Source organism: Camellia sinensis, chromosome 15 (assembly GCF_055761805.1).
Source record: "Camellia sinensis isolate YWXY chromosome 15, ASM5576180v1, whole genome shotgun sequence".
Classification (NCBI taxonomy): Eukaryota; Viridiplantae; Streptophyta; class Magnoliopsida; order Ericales; family Theaceae; genus Camellia; species Camellia sinensis.
This window is the reverse complement of record NC_138975.1, coordinates 142,764,211-142,780,855: the sequence shown is the minus strand read 5'-3', so window position 1 is coordinate 142,780,855 and position 16,645 is coordinate 142,764,211. Positions and strand designations below refer to the sequence as shown.

Here is a 16,645-nt window from a genome sequence, read left to right as displayed (position 1 = left end):
CTTGCAACAATTCTTTATCACCTCTGTGTACATGAAGAACCCCGCCACTAGATGAGAAACAATTTCCTTTTAGATCTAGCATACTCAGGGAGATTAGATTCCTCCGTACTCCTGGCACATGTCGGACCTCAGATAAAATTACTTTTCTTCCATCCTTAGTAAGGAATCGCACTGTCCCTATGCCGACAACTCTGTTCACTGTGTTGTTGGCCATCCGGATAATGCTACCGCTGACTCTTCGGTAAGTGGAGAAAAGGTTCCTATCCGCACATATGTGGAACGTACACCCTGAATCCAAAATCTAGCCGGGTGTTTCCAACTCTGACGAGATTATAAGCATCACCTCTTCATCGTCAGAGGAATGCACTGCAACTGCTGTAGTTGAGGGACCTCCGTGTCCCTTAGCCTTCTCTTTGGCTTGTCTGTCCGCCTTCTTCTCTGGGCAATCTCTTATTACGTGATCCTCTTGATCACAGTAAAAACACCTCCTCGTGTTGTCCTGTCTGGACTGTGAACGCCCTCTGCTTTTACTTCTTCCTCTGCCTCTGCCCCTTTCTCTATCTCTGCCTCTACTTTCTGTGACAAGGGCATGGGAATGCTCTCCTTCCATCTCTTTCTTCCTTGCCTCCTCGTTGAATAAGGCGTCTGTGACCATCCCCATGGTCAGCTTCCCTTCGGGTGTAGAATTACTGAGAGAAACCACCAACGTCTCCCAGCTGTCAGGTAAGGAACTGAGTAATAATAATGCTTGCATCTCATCCTCCAACTCCATTTTGATTGATGCAAGCTGGTTCACAAGGCTGTGGAATTCACTGGTGTGTTCAGCAACAGACACACCATTCTTCAGCTTCAGGTTTATAAGCCTTCTCATTATCAAGGCTTTGTTCCGTGCGGTCTTGGACTGGTACATGCCCTCCAATTTCATCCATAGAGCATAGGCGTCTGTCTCTTGGGCAACATGGTGGAACACACTGTGGTCAATCCACTGTCTGATTTGACCGACAGTCTTCCGGTTAGTTTTTATCCAGTCTCCATCCTTGTCTCCATCTGGTTTGACCCCCTTTAGCGCTATAGGGTCAAACAAATCTCTACAATACAGGACATCCTCCATCCGCGGCTTCCATATCGCATAATTAGAAGCGTTCAACCGAATCATCAGCCCTGAAACTGATGTGGATTCCTCCATCATCCAGAAAATAATCTCTGTTTGAAAAATAGGCTTTGCTGTGAAGTCCGGCCTGCTCAAATTAGCCGAAAAAGCAATTCGGATTGCCAAAATAAAAATTGCAAATTTTTTGAAAGCTTATTTGCAAAATCTGACCGTACGGATGTGTCTGAAATATTCCAAATAGTTTGAAAACACTATTGGCTCACCCAAATCGGACCTCAAATGGCTTAGATCAAGCCAAAACAATTTTAACGGTTCAGATCGGCAGAATCTGGTGCGCCTGAGAAGCACCAGATTATTTCTCCGGATCGGCTGGCGTCGGGATGACGTCAGCGGCTCAGTCAGCGGCTCGGTTAGCGGCTGAAGACTCGGCTGGCGCGCGCGTGTTGATGGCGCGTGTATGGCACGCGCTGCTCCCTCAGTCGTCGTCCTCCTTTCGCCGCACGTGGGGCGCGTGGGTGAGATTGGGACCACGCGCCGGTGGCCTGAACGGCGCGTGTCGAGACTGGGACTCACGCGCCAACTTCCAGGGGCGCGTGAGGGAGCGTCCGGCCTCCGTTGGGTGTCTACTTTATATTTCTGGACTCCTCTCGTCGAGCCCTTGCTCCTGGTATGCTCAAAATCTGATTTCGAGCAATACGATTTCTGGGCAGTTTCGAAACAACACTCTGTTTTTCCGAAAAACGTACAACTTAGCTCTGATACCACTTTGTTAGGATCAAACACACCCAGAAAAATATCTCACACATACAGAGAACACAATATTTACGTGGTTCGGCCCAATGCCTACATCCACGGACAGAAAAGAGAATTTTCACTAAAATGGAGCAAAAATACAAATACAGAGGAGGAGATGAAACTCACTCAACTCACAGCTCTCACTCTCAATTTCTGATGATTCAAACCTCTCCTCACTCATCTCAATTTATAACCAAGAGAGGAGGAGTAGGTGAAGTGCTAGCCATAATTGGCCAAGGTAGTGCCACCCTCACTATCTTCCTTTAGTGAGTTGGTGTAGCCCTCCACCACCTTCTTTTACAACATGGTGCTACCTACACTATGTGAATGGTGGGCTCATTACCATGTGGGTAGTGGATGGAGACAACATCAACATCCACCTAATATAACACATCACTCATAATATTCATCGATGCTTCGTTAATTAGTTCACATTGATCAAATACTTTTAAAACTAAGCTTGGCCCCTAACAATGTACAATGACTCGCGATTATATAAAAAATACAAATTCAACATTATCATCCGTGCTAAGAGCTACAAAATAAAAATATATCCAATAATCTTCTCTAATCACTCATATCAATCTATTAAAACTTTCCCACTTTCCTAAACATGATTCGTTCATTGCTGAACTTTGAAATGTGTTCGTCAACGTCATTAGGATCTGATTGGGGGTCCTAAAATGGTGGGATATTGAAGAAAAATGTATTCGTTATTATCCTTAAATGACATACTAAAGTAAGCCTCATCATTTGACCCAAAGACCCGCGGCTAGATGAATTTTTTTTTTTTTTTTTTGCCTTCATATTCTATCCAATAAATTAATAATATTACATAACATGTAACTCCCTATTTCTTATGCACATATGAGTCAAACCAGGAAGAGGGTAAATTAAATTAAATTTTTTTTTCAAAATGAAATATTTGAATGTGTAAATTCAAAATGCACAATATAAAATTCAAGCACACATTAATTTTTTAGGTATGTTATTGTGCATGAATTATGTGCACAAATCATATATGGCTGGAGTTGAAATTGCTACATTATATTTTTTTGGTCTGTTGTGTGATAGGTTTGTTTGTGTGTTTCTAAACATCTATCTATACTATTATAAAGTGAACAGGAACTTTGGTGTCCTGAAACTTTACTCTCTTCATGTCATGTGGCAGTATTTTTTATTTTTTGAAAAAAATTTAAACAAAGAGATGGGCAAGACTTGAACCCATGACTATGGGTTTAAGCACTACAAGAAATGTCGCTTTTGGCTACCAAAATATTGGTCGCCAAAAGTCCAAAATTTGGTCGCCGAAACCATTTAGCGACCAAAATTTTTTGTCGCTAAGCTCGTCGCCTTTACCCTGTCGGCGATAGTATTGGCGACTAAAATTTGTTTAGTCGCCGAAAGTGTACACATTTGGCTACTAATCTTAGTTTAGTCGGCAAAAGATATGTTTCCGCCACTAAAGTATTAGTCGCCGAATGTGACTTTTGGCTACTAACATTCGTTTGGTCGGCGAATGTGTTACTTTTTGCTACGAAAGAATTAGTCACTAAAAGTTAACATTTGGCTACAAATCCATACTTAGTCGGCAATAGTGACATTTCGGCTACTAATTTTTTAGTCACTAAAAGTTCTACATGAAAATTTTAACCAACTATTCCTTACTTTTTGCTACCAAATGTTTTAGTCGCCAAATGTTTTTGCTACTAAATTATTAGTAGCCAAAAAATTCCAACTATGTATTTGGCTACCAAAATATTTGGTGGCCAAATATTTTCTATTTTTTTTTTTTTTATTTTCCAAAAAAATTCTAAACAACCTACATCCATGTTTAATACAACATGTACGTACATAACCCAGGATTCAATATAACCCATCAACGCTAAATATATTATCAAGCATTCAACAACGTGCACACATTCTAGTTCCAACCATCCAAAACATTAAAAATAAACGTCCAATTCTATATATAATACAAATTCCATACGAACCAAGTCTAATCCAACGTCAATAATTTCATTTCATACATAATACAGGACTAACCAAATTAATTTCCAAAAAGGACATATGTACCACATGTCCTAACTTAAACTTGTTTGTCAGAATCTATCTTTTACATACATATTTTAAGCAGATTATATGAAGGCTTATAAATACTAGACTAGGCACAAGTGCAAAAAAATAGTGAATGTTTCGATTTCTCTCAGCATTATCAAACCAAAGAATCTTTCTGAATCATGGCAGCGCAGCCATCATTGTCCGTTTTGCAGCCTCACGCTTCATCTCTGCTGCTTTGCCACTGCCACGGAAGTACATGTAAACATCCTGCATAATATAAATAAAATGAAAAACTAATAAGATTAATACCAAGTGAAGCTAGTTCCACTAAATAAAAATGGACATTTGCACTCCCCAGTTTGACATCCACTAAATTAGCCTATCTCTATGCATAAAAATAGTAAACAGGTTCAACATCCACTAAATTAGTCTGATAAAGTCAACTTACCCCAGTTTGAGGGGTTTAATGAATGAAGAGCATTACAACAACAACAACCCACAAAAATCATAAATAAAAATGGAGATTTATATATAGGTGGGTGAAGAGAAAAAAAATAACTAACATATGAGAAACAAGCGACATTTGCACTCCCATAATATTCAAGCTGGTAATGATGAACATAGTAAAGGCCAGAAATATTCTATTTAGAAGGCAAACAATTTAGCATTTGCAGTTTGCTTCCTAAGGTAAGACAGAATCACATTAAAAGCATTGAACAAGCTTCAAGAAATTTTGTAATTGAAACCAAGTGTATTTGGATTTACGTCACATTGGGACTGATAATGATGTAAATGATAGCTAACTCTCATGCTTGTAGTTTTGTCTCCTTTTTGACTTCACTGGCAATATGGACACCAACCCAACCTCACCTCTTGTTTTGTATAGTCAAAAATGATAATATATATATATATATATATACTAGCGTATGCCCGTGCCTAAAGGCACAACGTAAATAATATTAAGATTAAAATACAATGGTAATTTATTTTGATGATATAATTTGTGGATTAAATTTTATAATAACTAATCATCCTTAAATTTTAAAAATTTGTAATTATATCAAGTGATATCAAGGGCAACAGTGATATCAAATTTTTTTGTAACTAATTATATCAAGTGATTATATCAAGTGATATCAAAATTTGTAATCAAGTGATATCTTTCTTGTTATTTCATCTTTCTTCTTTATTTCTTCAAATACCAAAACAAAAAATATTTTTAGTATTACTTCTTTAAATAAGCATGCACACAAATGAACACGTACTTCCGATCATCATCTTTGGACTCTAGTTCTTTAATCCACATGCTCTTACAAAAATTTTATCCTGGCTCTCTCTTACAAAAATTTAGTGGTTTTCCACATTTAGTTGTTATGATTTAGGCGGCAGTTTTTTTTTCTTGGAGCAACAACTGCTGTTCAATAATAATTTAAGGATGAATAATAATTTAAGGATGATTGCCTCAAGTTTGGTTTATGAGACTGGAGATACTTTTTTCATGATTATTTTGGTTAAATCACATTATCAATAACATGTATGGTGTTGTTGAAGGTGATGTATTATTTCCCATTTTTGATATAACAGGAGGTACAAAAACTACACCTACCAGATTGGAGGCAGAAATTGTGTGCTTTTACAAATGACTACACCATGATTTATAGTAGCAGAAGCAAAACAATTCCAAACCAATATGAAAGACTCATATAATTTTGATGCCCATATAATTTTGCTAAAATCAGATTTGATAACAAAAACTTAAAGCAAGATTTTTTGATGCAAAACAAATTTGATCGATGCAGTGCTATATCATGTGTAAAGCAGCTTAGACCTATAATTCTCTCCTATATTTTTCTCTAATATTACTGTTTCATATGCCTGGATAAATAAGACTATGCACAAGAAGGTACAGTTTCAGCTTGCCAAGCTTCTATGCTGCAGAACTTACATTATTAGATGCACAGAGTTGACCTGGCAATGAAGGCAAATCCTTGTGAACAGGGGCACCCTTTATCATCTTCACTTCACAGTTTCCACCCGATCCGGGTGGGGCTTGGATTTTCCCATCAATTGACAATTCTGGGAAGCCCCAATCTTTAGTTGGGTTTGAGGAATCATAAGTTGACAAGGAGGCCAAGTATTTTGCACTAGGACTCCTCAACTTATACACCTGCCCTGAAAAAAGAAAATTTAAGTCATATCAATTATAGTCATTAACACCAAATTAGGGGAGAGAAGTGAAACAGTGCAAATTGAGAAAAATCAAAATGACTTAAAATTTAAAAATAGAAGTGACAGTAGAACATGTTAGGGGGAAAAAAATTATTATATCAAAAGCACTCAAAAAACGCAACCAGATTCTTGTCTAAAAAGCTTCAAAGAGATTAGAATTTGACATCATAAAGAAGCTTCACAATGTAGCATTTTCTACATGAAGAATATGTAAGCTACAATTCACACTACTATATTCTGTTGTTCAACCAGATTATCACTTGGTGGTAACAATGAAAATATGAAAAATGATGTCAATAAAGTAACCAATTAACAAGAAATGCAAAGAATTCTCCATCCTATTCTGAAGTATGTGGCTATGGAAACAAAATACACACTTCACATATTTTGAAGTACATAGTATAAAATTTTCATCTGTGACTCAATCCAAGAAATCCAAGCAGTATATTATGAAGTACACAGTATATAATCTTAGAATGTAAAAAAAAAAAAAAGAATTGATTGAATAATGGTTCCACCATACATGTACATTTATTTTTCCATTGCATGCTGGGTCTTTAAAAGCTCAGGTTTTCATGAATCCTTGTAACAGACAGATTATAGAGTACAACTGCCCATCTAATAAAGAAATTAAAATATCAGACCCAAACAAGTACATGTACTTAGAGTTAGTACCTGAACTACCAATGATGTTAGAGGCAAAGGAGAATCAGCAGAAGGTCCCACAGCAAATGCTTGAGCCATCCTCTCAAATTCACTGTTACTAACTCATCATCAAAGTGCAATGTGCAATGTGGAAACATTTTGGCAGTTCGTAGGTTCTTCAACAGCTGTCACACCCTCCCTGAAATAAATAATTATTCTTTATGATAAACAAGAGAAAAATGTAAAGAAGTGAATCCCAAAAGGTAAATTCAATAACTACCTGAAGTTCCCAAGCATAAACCCCGCAGTTGGTTTTCCCTGTACAGAATATCCAACTGAAAATTCACACTTGTTACGGTATCCATTTACCATGGTGATTCGACTATACCCTCTAGTTTGCATGGAAGACCCCCTGCTCCAAAATACAATCAGAGGATAGCATCTGAAACTATAATAAAAATAAAGAGCACAGTTTGCATCTCCATAGAGCAATGAAGAGTGTTCCAATCACATGAGCTCAATGAGCTCAATGCATAATTCTTCCCCAAAATGTGCTATCAATTAGTGTTTACCAAGAGCATTTGAATTTGGTGCTATCAATTTGTTTTGCTATTATAGCTTTATATATACATACATACATATATATATATATATATATTTACAGTAAAGTAGACTTTGCTAAACTATGTAAGCAAATTTTAGTAATTTTAGTCAAGCAAACTTTAGTTTTCAGTGAACGAAAATATAGAGAGAGCCTCATCTTGAGAGTTTGCTTAGGGCCCCAAAAAGTTCACAGTCTGCCCTGATTTTGAGCTAAGAGGAGCACGAAAACATATATAAACAAACACATACACTAAAAGATTATACCCGGAGGACATTGAATCCTTAATTTCCATAAATAAAATACGCCACTGGACCGTAATGATAAAAAACTGCACACTATAAATGCACTCACATGTAAATAACTAAACTGCAATCGGAATCAAATTGATAAGGAAATTCTATAAACTAAAACGAGCTCATCATGGAAACTTTCACAACAAATTTCAAGTATTTTGGAGCTGACCCAGGTGATCATTTCAACCCATTAACAAAACACAAACGATTACGTAGAGTAATTTCAAGAAAACAACAAATTATGCCTCCAAGTTACAAAGACATATATATATATATATATATATATACGTTTATAGAATTCCCAATATATATAATCAAGAAAACATCCATTTATACCTCCGACGTGAATCTGTGGTGACTCGGCAAAGATCATCGATGGAGGAGGAAGAAGGCAAAATTCCCAAATCTATACACCACTGGACCCCTCTGAGCAAGGGGCGTCCGAGCTCGCCAGTGTCAAGAACAGAGCTGCTATCAGAACAGAGCTGCAAATGGAAGACGAAAACCCTAGAGGCTGAAATTAGGGGAAGAGAGACTGAAAGATAGAGAGAGGACAAAATAGAGAGAGGACATACCTGCCGTACCCGACGACGATGGAGACAAAGGCGAGAGAGAGAGCTGGAGGAGGGCAGAGATGTGAGAGAGTGAGAAAGAGAGAGAAAGAGAGAGAGTCAAAGAGTGAGAGATAGAAAAACGAAATCTGAAATCTGAAGCCAATGAAATCGAAAATCTTAAACCTTTCTTTCCCGACCAATTTTTGTAGTCGCCAATGAAATTTCCCTCCGAAGTTTCCCTCCGAAGTCTGTAGCACAATTTTAAAATTTTGTAATTATAATCGCCGACTAAAATTTAGTCGGTAAAAAATATATTAAAAATATATATTAAAACTAACAAAAAAAAATTTAAATAAAAGTAACAAATATATTAAAATTATATTTAAATAAAAATATAAGTAATAAATATTTAAATAAAAATATAAGTAATAAAATTAAAAATTAAAAATATTAAATTATCTTAAATATTTGCCCTAATATTTTTTTTACTAAAAAATATAATAATATATTTTATAAATTTTATAAATTTACTCATAAGTCATGAGTGAATTTGTTTTACACACTTTGCCCTCATTTTGATAATGAAATTTTTTTCAAACTTTTTAAATATATGTTTTGTGTCTGTGCAATGATTATTTCATTAGTACTGGTAATAATATTGAAAAATTTATTAAAATGATAAATAATTGGGATATTTTGTCTTTTATTTGTGAATTTTGATTTATTCTTAATTTATTAGTGTTATTGAAATATGATGATGTAAAAAGAATAAATAGTTTAATTGTACTTTTTAAAAATAATAAATTTAATATTAAAAATTAAATTCATCAGACTGACCTGTAACTATGCCTTTAAATTTTTGCAATGTAAAACTATCGACAAACAGACAATAACAAGTTGCCCATTTTAGCATACCTTTCGCGTGAGGGTGGTGGCAGCTGCAAGGCAAGCATGCATAGAGTAAGTGGGTCTTCAATAGATGGCTTTGATTGCCTACCAAAATCTTATAAATCGTACGCTAAAGATAATAGAAATTAAAATCAATGTGAAAATTGATTCATTTTGGCCAGCTTCATTTACCTGTATAAAATAAAATAATAGATCTTCAAAGTTCAAACACAGTAAAGACTAAGTAATTGAATTTCATTTAGCACCCTTTGAAATTTTTTAAATAAAATATGGCAAGTTCCAATTTCTTGTATAAAAATACAGTTAAAAAATTCCCAAATTTTGGATTTTATTTAGGTTTACCCAAGACATAAAATGTAATTGATACAGCAATAAAAAGTTCATAAGCAAAAACCATCCGCTGATCTCGTTCAGGATCAACCTCCGTCTCTGCCACTTCTTCCTTTTTCTCTTTATACCGTCTGCTAAAGAAAAAAAAATCTTAAGTATTATCCCAACTTGATCCATAAATAACAATAAATCTGCTTCAGTTAAAGAAGGGTAAGTCAAAAGAGTGGAACAAACTAACGAACCATAACTAAGGAAAATACATTTGGTCCTTGAAAAAATTAAAGTACTTAAGCAGCAAAATTCCTCGAGTTACTATGCAAAAGAGGAAAGAAAGAAAAAAATATATATATGTATGTCAATCCACATCAAGGAAGTCAAATATATACTCAATGCAAGTTATTCTTCATATGTAATTCATACATTTCAAGCATATAAACCTATAATTGAATAAATATACATATATATATATATATATATGTATAGAGAGAGAGAGAGAGGAGCTAACCCAACGTCGTCGCAGTAGAGACGATTGATGAGGACATCGCCGTGGAGATTCAAGTAGTATATGGCGGAAGCAGCCACTGGCATGGTCTCCGATCCAATGGATCCAATATTCAGAATGCTGAGGCCGATCGAAAACAGATCAACTCAGATCTAGGGTTTTGCCCAGCAGATTCGTCGGCCAATGAGGACCTGTCTTCGTTCGATTTTGTGGTCTCGCGATTCAGAGTTTCGCAAAGAATACGAAGAAAACACTACTTACTCTGTTTCTTTGTGAAATGGTGGAGAGAGAGAGAGAGAGAGAGAAAAGAAAGAAGTAATAAAGTTTCCCTTCGAAGTTTCCCTCAGATATGAAGCACAATTTTTAAATTTTGTAATTATAATCGCCGACTAATATTTAGTTGGTAAAAGTAAAATAACAACTTCAAAAAAAATTAAAATAAAAGTAACAAATATATTAAAATTATATTTAAATAAAAATATAAGTAATAAAATTATAAATTAAAAAAAGGCAAAAATTAAATTATCTTAAATATTTGTCCTAATATTTTTTGTACTGAAAAATATAATAATATATTTTAAAATTTTATATTCTTATATTTTCTTATATTCTTATATTTTTAATAAAAAATTTTGAGCCAACTCAACACGTGTTTTTTTTTTTTGGGACTCCTGCATGACTAACTAGGCACTAATCAATTTTTTAGAATTTTAGAACATGCAATATGTATATTTTCTCATAGATAACGATAGATGAAGAAATCATGTGTCAAGTGAATTTAATTAATTTATTATTCAGTTGTAACTAGCAGTCAAAATCATTTTCTCAAGCATATCTAAGCAGTCAAAATCATTAACGCATAACTAAAAAATATATACGCACAGCCCCAGTTTAGGCCTTCAGTTCAATTAGCATTAAATCGCCAATTACTTTTATAGATCCCTCAAATTTAAAAAAAAAATATATCTAAATTAAGTGAATTAAGTGAGTACTTACTTTGTATTTTAAAAAAATCACAAATATTTTCTTTTTTAAATATATCTAAATTAAGTGAGTCTAAAAAATAAACAAATTTGCTTAAAATATTTAAAAAAGTTGAAAAAATTAATTATTAAAAAATTAAGAAAAATTTTAAAATATGAAATAATATCAATAAGTCTTACAAATCAGATTTATTTACTTATAAGTCATGAGTGAATTTTTTTTACACACTTAACCCTCGTTTTGATAATGATATTGAAAAATTGAAAATTTTATTTAAATGATAAATTATTAGATTTTAAAAATATTCATTACATTTTAATAATATTACATTTTAATAATATTAATTTTTCATTACAACCCCACATAAATTTCCATTACCTAAAGGAACACTTTACCATTATTAAACAATCGGCTACCAAACTATTTAGTAGCCAAAAGTAGGTCTTTGGCGACTAAAAAGTAATTTAGTCGGTGAACCCTTGTTTTTGGCGACTAAAATTTTGGTCGCCAAAGGTATTTTATAATTTTTTTATTTTCATTCGGCTACCAAACTATTTAGTAGCCAAAAGTAGTCCTTTGGCGACTAAAACGTAATTTAGTCGGTGAATCCCTTGTTTTTGGCGACTAAAATTTTGGTCGCCAAAGGTATTTTATAATTTTTTTATTTTCATTCGGCTACCAAACTATTTAGTAGCCAAAAGTAGGTCTTTGGCGACTAAAAATTCTTTTAGTCGCCAATTGTATTTTTTTTAGCTACTAAATTTTTTTTAGTCGCCAATAATCAACATTCCCCTACTAAAAAAAATTAGTAGCTAAAAGGTTGACTTTTGCCGACTAAAATTAATTTTGGTAGCCAATTCCCACACTTTTGGCGACTAAATTTGTTTTGGTAGCCAAAAATGGTCGGCAAAAATGTGTTTTCTTGTAGTGAAGTACGAGAACTCATACCACTTAAGTTAAGTACACATTATAATATTAATTTCATTATTATTATTTTTTATTCCTACTTATTTAAATTGCACACACATCGTGTGTGCCACCCACTAGTATATTAAAAGTAGACTGATCAATGAAATTACGGCATATGCAATCCAGGACACCAACTCATAAGCAGCAGAATGTTTTATTACATCAACATTTGTGAAGTGAATGGGGTCGGGTGAGTGAGTAAGTAAGTAGTACGAGATCAGGACATGATGATCATTCTTGATTCATTCAATTCACACAAGAAGAAGTGAATTTAATGATGAAAAAGAGAGCGAGAGAGAGAATGAGAATGTACTGACTAGGTCTTTAGAAAATACTAGCAGCTAGTGCAGCAATCAGTGGCAACATGCAGAAGCAGCAGCGAAGAAAGAAGCCAATGCCTAGTTCAACTCCTCCGGAACACTGGCCATGTGGAGCAGGAGCACATTTATCATGACCATTACGACCATGATCATCAACTGACGGCGGAAGATCACGATCATGGTCATGATCATGATGACGAGGAGATGATTTGGTTGAATTAGATGTCAGCGGAGGTGGAGGATGTCTTTGGCGGCCATGGTCAGGAGGTCTCGGTCTGCCTCGTCGATGGCCGTCTATTGTGCTGCCGTCCCCACCGGCGGAGGGTGTTATTGTTGTGCCATTGGGATTGGGATTGGGATTGGGGTTGGGTGGAGATGAGGAGGGCGGAGGAGAGAGGCGGAGGAGGACTTGGACTTCAAGTTTGAGTCCCCTGGCACAGTAGTTGAGTCGGCCGCAGATGAAGTACCTGCTTATCCCACCTTCCTCCAGTTGGACCACTGTCTCCCCATCACTGTACGCTCTAATAGGGTCCGTTATCCGACACGTGGGATAATCCGCTTCGTGCACCTCCAGCACATCATGAGTAGGCCGGTACCTGAACACTGCCACAAATATCACAAAAATAAATAAATAAATAAATACATGCCCCCCTCAACCTCAAGTCCTTATCCCTCTTTAAAAAAAAAGAAAAAATAAAAAAGAAAAAAGTGATTGAGAGCCCTTCCAACCACCCTCATCAACCCCACACCCACATAGTAAGTGGTGATTGGAGAAGAAAGAAAAAAAAAAAAAAAAAAAATTAGCCAATCAAAAAAAGAGAGAGTTAAAAGAAGTGCCTCGGGCTCCAACTCATTTTCTTAAAAAAAAAAAGAAAAAAAGAAACCCAAGTCCTTTACATTTTCGTTACTCCAATAAGCTAGGGAGCCCAACAATTTTTGGGCCACGCATGGGGATTGGGCTTTAGGGAGCAATTTATTAGGTGTTTATATTTTAAAAAATCTGACAAGCAATAATGTGGTAGTATATTTTTGTAAAATAATAATAATAAAAAACTTTAATTACAAATATTTATTCTAAAATAAAAAGTATACACTGAAAAATCTTCTTCATAAATACTTGTATGTCATCTTTTTTCATATAGAAATTTGCTAGTTGTGTATTTTGTAGTTCGAAATAGATAATTATCAGTGGTGCTATATGTACTAATTAATATACTAATCAGTGTATTAACTTATCTTATGACATTGTTATTTTAAAATTATGACTCCATCCATTATATAAATTACAAAGATCTAAAATTTTTAAAATTATGTCATGTCATTTATTAGTATATTAATTGATATATCAATTAGTACATATAACATTATTCAACAATTATAACAAGTAAGATGTTTTCACAACACACCAAGTTTGCCCTTCGAAACATTAATACATCATTGTTTACAATGGGGGCTTTCTTGTAATTATATATTTTCCTTTATAGGATCTCCAACACCACACCACCAAGCATGTCAACCTATGCGCATCTTAGCAATAACGGAACACTAATAAAGCAGTTAGTTACAATGAAATCGAAGAGAAATGTTAGGGATGATAAAAAAAAAAAATTATAAAAATGATCATGAAAGATTTGTAATTCTTACATTATTTTAATTAGTTTGTGGTGCTTTATTCTAAGTGTAATTCAAAGGTCGCAAATCTTTTATGATCATTTTCATGAAAGACTTTTCATGATACCTAGCATTGCTGGAAATTGAACGAGCTGTGCATTGAGCGCAGCAATGTTAGGTATCATGAAAAATCTTTCATGAAAATAATTATGAAAATTTTGTGACCCTTGAATTACACTTAGAATAAAGCACCACACACTAATCAAGGTAATCTAAGGATCCTAACTCTTTCATGATCGTTTTTATGAAAAAAAATTTCATGATCCCTAAATTTTCTCTTGATTGCATTTCTGATGGTTCTGATCATACACACATATATGCTAGGTATCATGAAAAACCGTTCATGAAAATAATCATAAAAGTTTTGTGACCCTTGAATTACACTTACAATAAAACACCAGACACTAATCAAGGTAATTCAAAAATCATAAATCTTTCATAATCATTTTCATGAAAAAAATTTTATGATCCCGAACTTTTCTCATATATATATATATATATATATAGAGAGAGAGAGAGAGAGAGAGAGAGTGAGAGAGAGAGAGAGAGAACCTAGATTGTCGCCTTCGTAAAATGTGAAGGCAGCAGCCCAAGCAGGGAGGTCGGATTGAGGGTCCCAACCAGTAGGACCTCCGACGGAGTGGTTGGTGGTTGCAGAGACGCAACGGAACAACACCGACGATATCACGATCACTATGATCGCCTTCACTGCCCAACCTGGTCTCAGTCCTTCCATTTTTAATTTCCTCCTAACCAAACACTATTCGAAATTCAATACTTCCATCGCCTGACCGACCAATATAGATATCCGAATTCAATATATATATACACACACTTGTACGTGTAAAAACAATGAAGAAAACTATAAAAAAAAAAAAAAAAACACTGTTAGGGCTAATGAAATCAGAGAGAAACAATGAATTGCTTGCCCCAAGAAAAGCTTGCTATGTATGGCTGAAGATCAAACACTCACATCTATATAACGAACACAAGATTCGTCTAAGTTGTTGTTGCCAACTCGATTTCTCATGCATTTTCTTATTGTATTGTATATCAAAAAATTCTTGAAAGCTCATGATATAAGAACAGCAAGAGAAACTTCAAAGGAAATGTACGCATTACTACAAATATATATATATATATGCACAAGATACTTTAATTCTGAAAGAATGGATTCATCTGAGTCAAACATACACACACACACACACATATATATATAAATATAGTGAGAAGATTACCAAATTGATATTCGATGATATATCGTTCCGACTTTGTTAGGTATAGAATGCACCAAACAGTATATACTAGTAGTTACTACTACTTCCAACTGCAAATTCAAGCAGTAACAGCGTCGTCATTTCCATATTTCAGTACTAAGATTGATCAGAAGAAGATGCTTCCATATCTATATGTGCGCGTCTCTTAATCTATGATTGTGTGTGTGCATATATGTGTATATATATATATATATATATAGAGAGAGAGAGAGAGAGAGAGTACCAGTTTCTGAACAATTTGTAAAAAGTTGTTATGAGATTGTAGCGACCACTGTATCGCCCTTATATACCATATGAGCTTGCTAATTTGCATATGAAATTATTGGGTACTCCTGAACTTATGCCTTGTTTGGAACATGCTATTTCAAAAAAAAAAATTAGTTTTTTGATTGGAATAATTTTTTTATTTTTACGAAAAGATGTGAAAAAAATAAAAGAAAATTAAACCTTTAACTTTTTTTGTATAGATAGTTTGTTTTTTAATTTTTTTTTAGCTACTTTTTTAACTTATAAATTAAAAGATTGAGTTGGTAAACGAGACCTTAATACACTTCGTACTCAAAATTAATAGATATTGATTTAAACGTAGAAATCATGAAAATTTGTTGATAATTCTACTATGAAAGTGATGTGTAGAGTATATATAGATTTAAAATTAGTGGTTTGTGGGCCATAATTATGTTTAAATTCTAGATAATTTCTAAATATTTTTTATGAGTATATGGCTCAAGTGTTAGACATTAGGATTATTTTGAAAATCAATTATTTTAGTTAAATTTTGAAAAAATGTACAGATAAACAAAAAGAATGGAGTAGTTGATTTTTTTGTAATACATTTTTGGGCAAATTACATATACACCCCTCCAGGTTTGGTTAAATTACAGATACCCCCCTGAGGTTTCGGAAATTACATCCCGCCCCCTGAGGTTTGTATTTTCATAACAATTTACCCCCTGAGGTTTATATTTCATAACAAATTACCCCCTAATTTCTTATGCAAATATAGCATTCAGGGGGGAATTCGTAATTTCTCAAACCTCAGGGGGGTATCTGTAATTTTGTCAAACCTGGAGGGGTGTATATGTAATTTGCCCTAAATTTTTTACTCTCTGGTTGTTTTAACTAATTCCCAAACTTGCTAATATTTTTTAGTGTTAATATTTTAATTGGGATGATTTCACTCTAGTTGAGCATCTAACTAAAGAAGTGTCGTGAGATTTAGGCCTCGTTTGGCAAGAGGTTATTTTAGTCAATTAGTCAAAAAGTTACTAAATTAGCCAAAAAGCCAACAACCCATACCAAAAAGTCTCTCTACTTTTTGCACATCTTTTCGTAATTAGCCAAAAAGTCATCCCAAACATACAAGTTTTTTTTACCTACATTTTTAGCCA

General features: G+C 34.2%; 2 protein-coding genes across 2 annotated transcripts; both read right to left on the bottom strand.

The window, feature by feature from the left end:
* Nucleotides 1–3,852: 3,852 nt before the first annotated feature.
* LOC145813721 (uncharacterized) lies at nucleotides 3,853–9,382 on the bottom strand. Its single transcript, XM_082909613.1, has 8 exons — nucleotides 9,208–9,382; nucleotides 8,476–8,540; nucleotides 8,314–8,356; nucleotides 8,075–8,223; nucleotides 7,122–7,253; nucleotides 6,872–7,040; nucleotides 5,913–6,139; nucleotides 3,853–4,234 (listed from the first exon to the last, which is right to left on the bottom strand). Exons 1-6 carry the CDS (start codon nucleotides 9,247–9,249, stop codon nucleotides 6,971–6,973), a joined length of 501 nt encoding a protein of 166 aa, XP_082765739.1. The 5' UTR covers nucleotides 9,250–9,382; the 3' UTR covers nucleotides 3,853–4,234; nucleotides 5,913–6,139; nucleotides 6,872–6,970.
* A 2,742-nt stretch (nucleotides 9,383–12,124) lies between these two features.
* On the bottom strand, nucleotides 12,125–14,764 carry LOC145813720 (uncharacterized). The gene is made up of 2 exons (XM_082909612.1): nucleotides 14,530–14,764; nucleotides 12,125–12,909 (listed from the first exon to the last, which is right to left on the bottom strand). The coding sequence occupies exons 1-2, from the start codon at nucleotides 14,711–14,713 to the stop codon at nucleotides 12,311–12,313; spliced, it is 783 nt and encodes a 260-aa protein (XP_082765738.1). The 5' UTR covers nucleotides 14,714–14,764; the 3' UTR covers nucleotides 12,125–12,310.
* Between the last annotated feature and the right edge of the window lie 1,881 nt (nucleotides 14,765–16,645).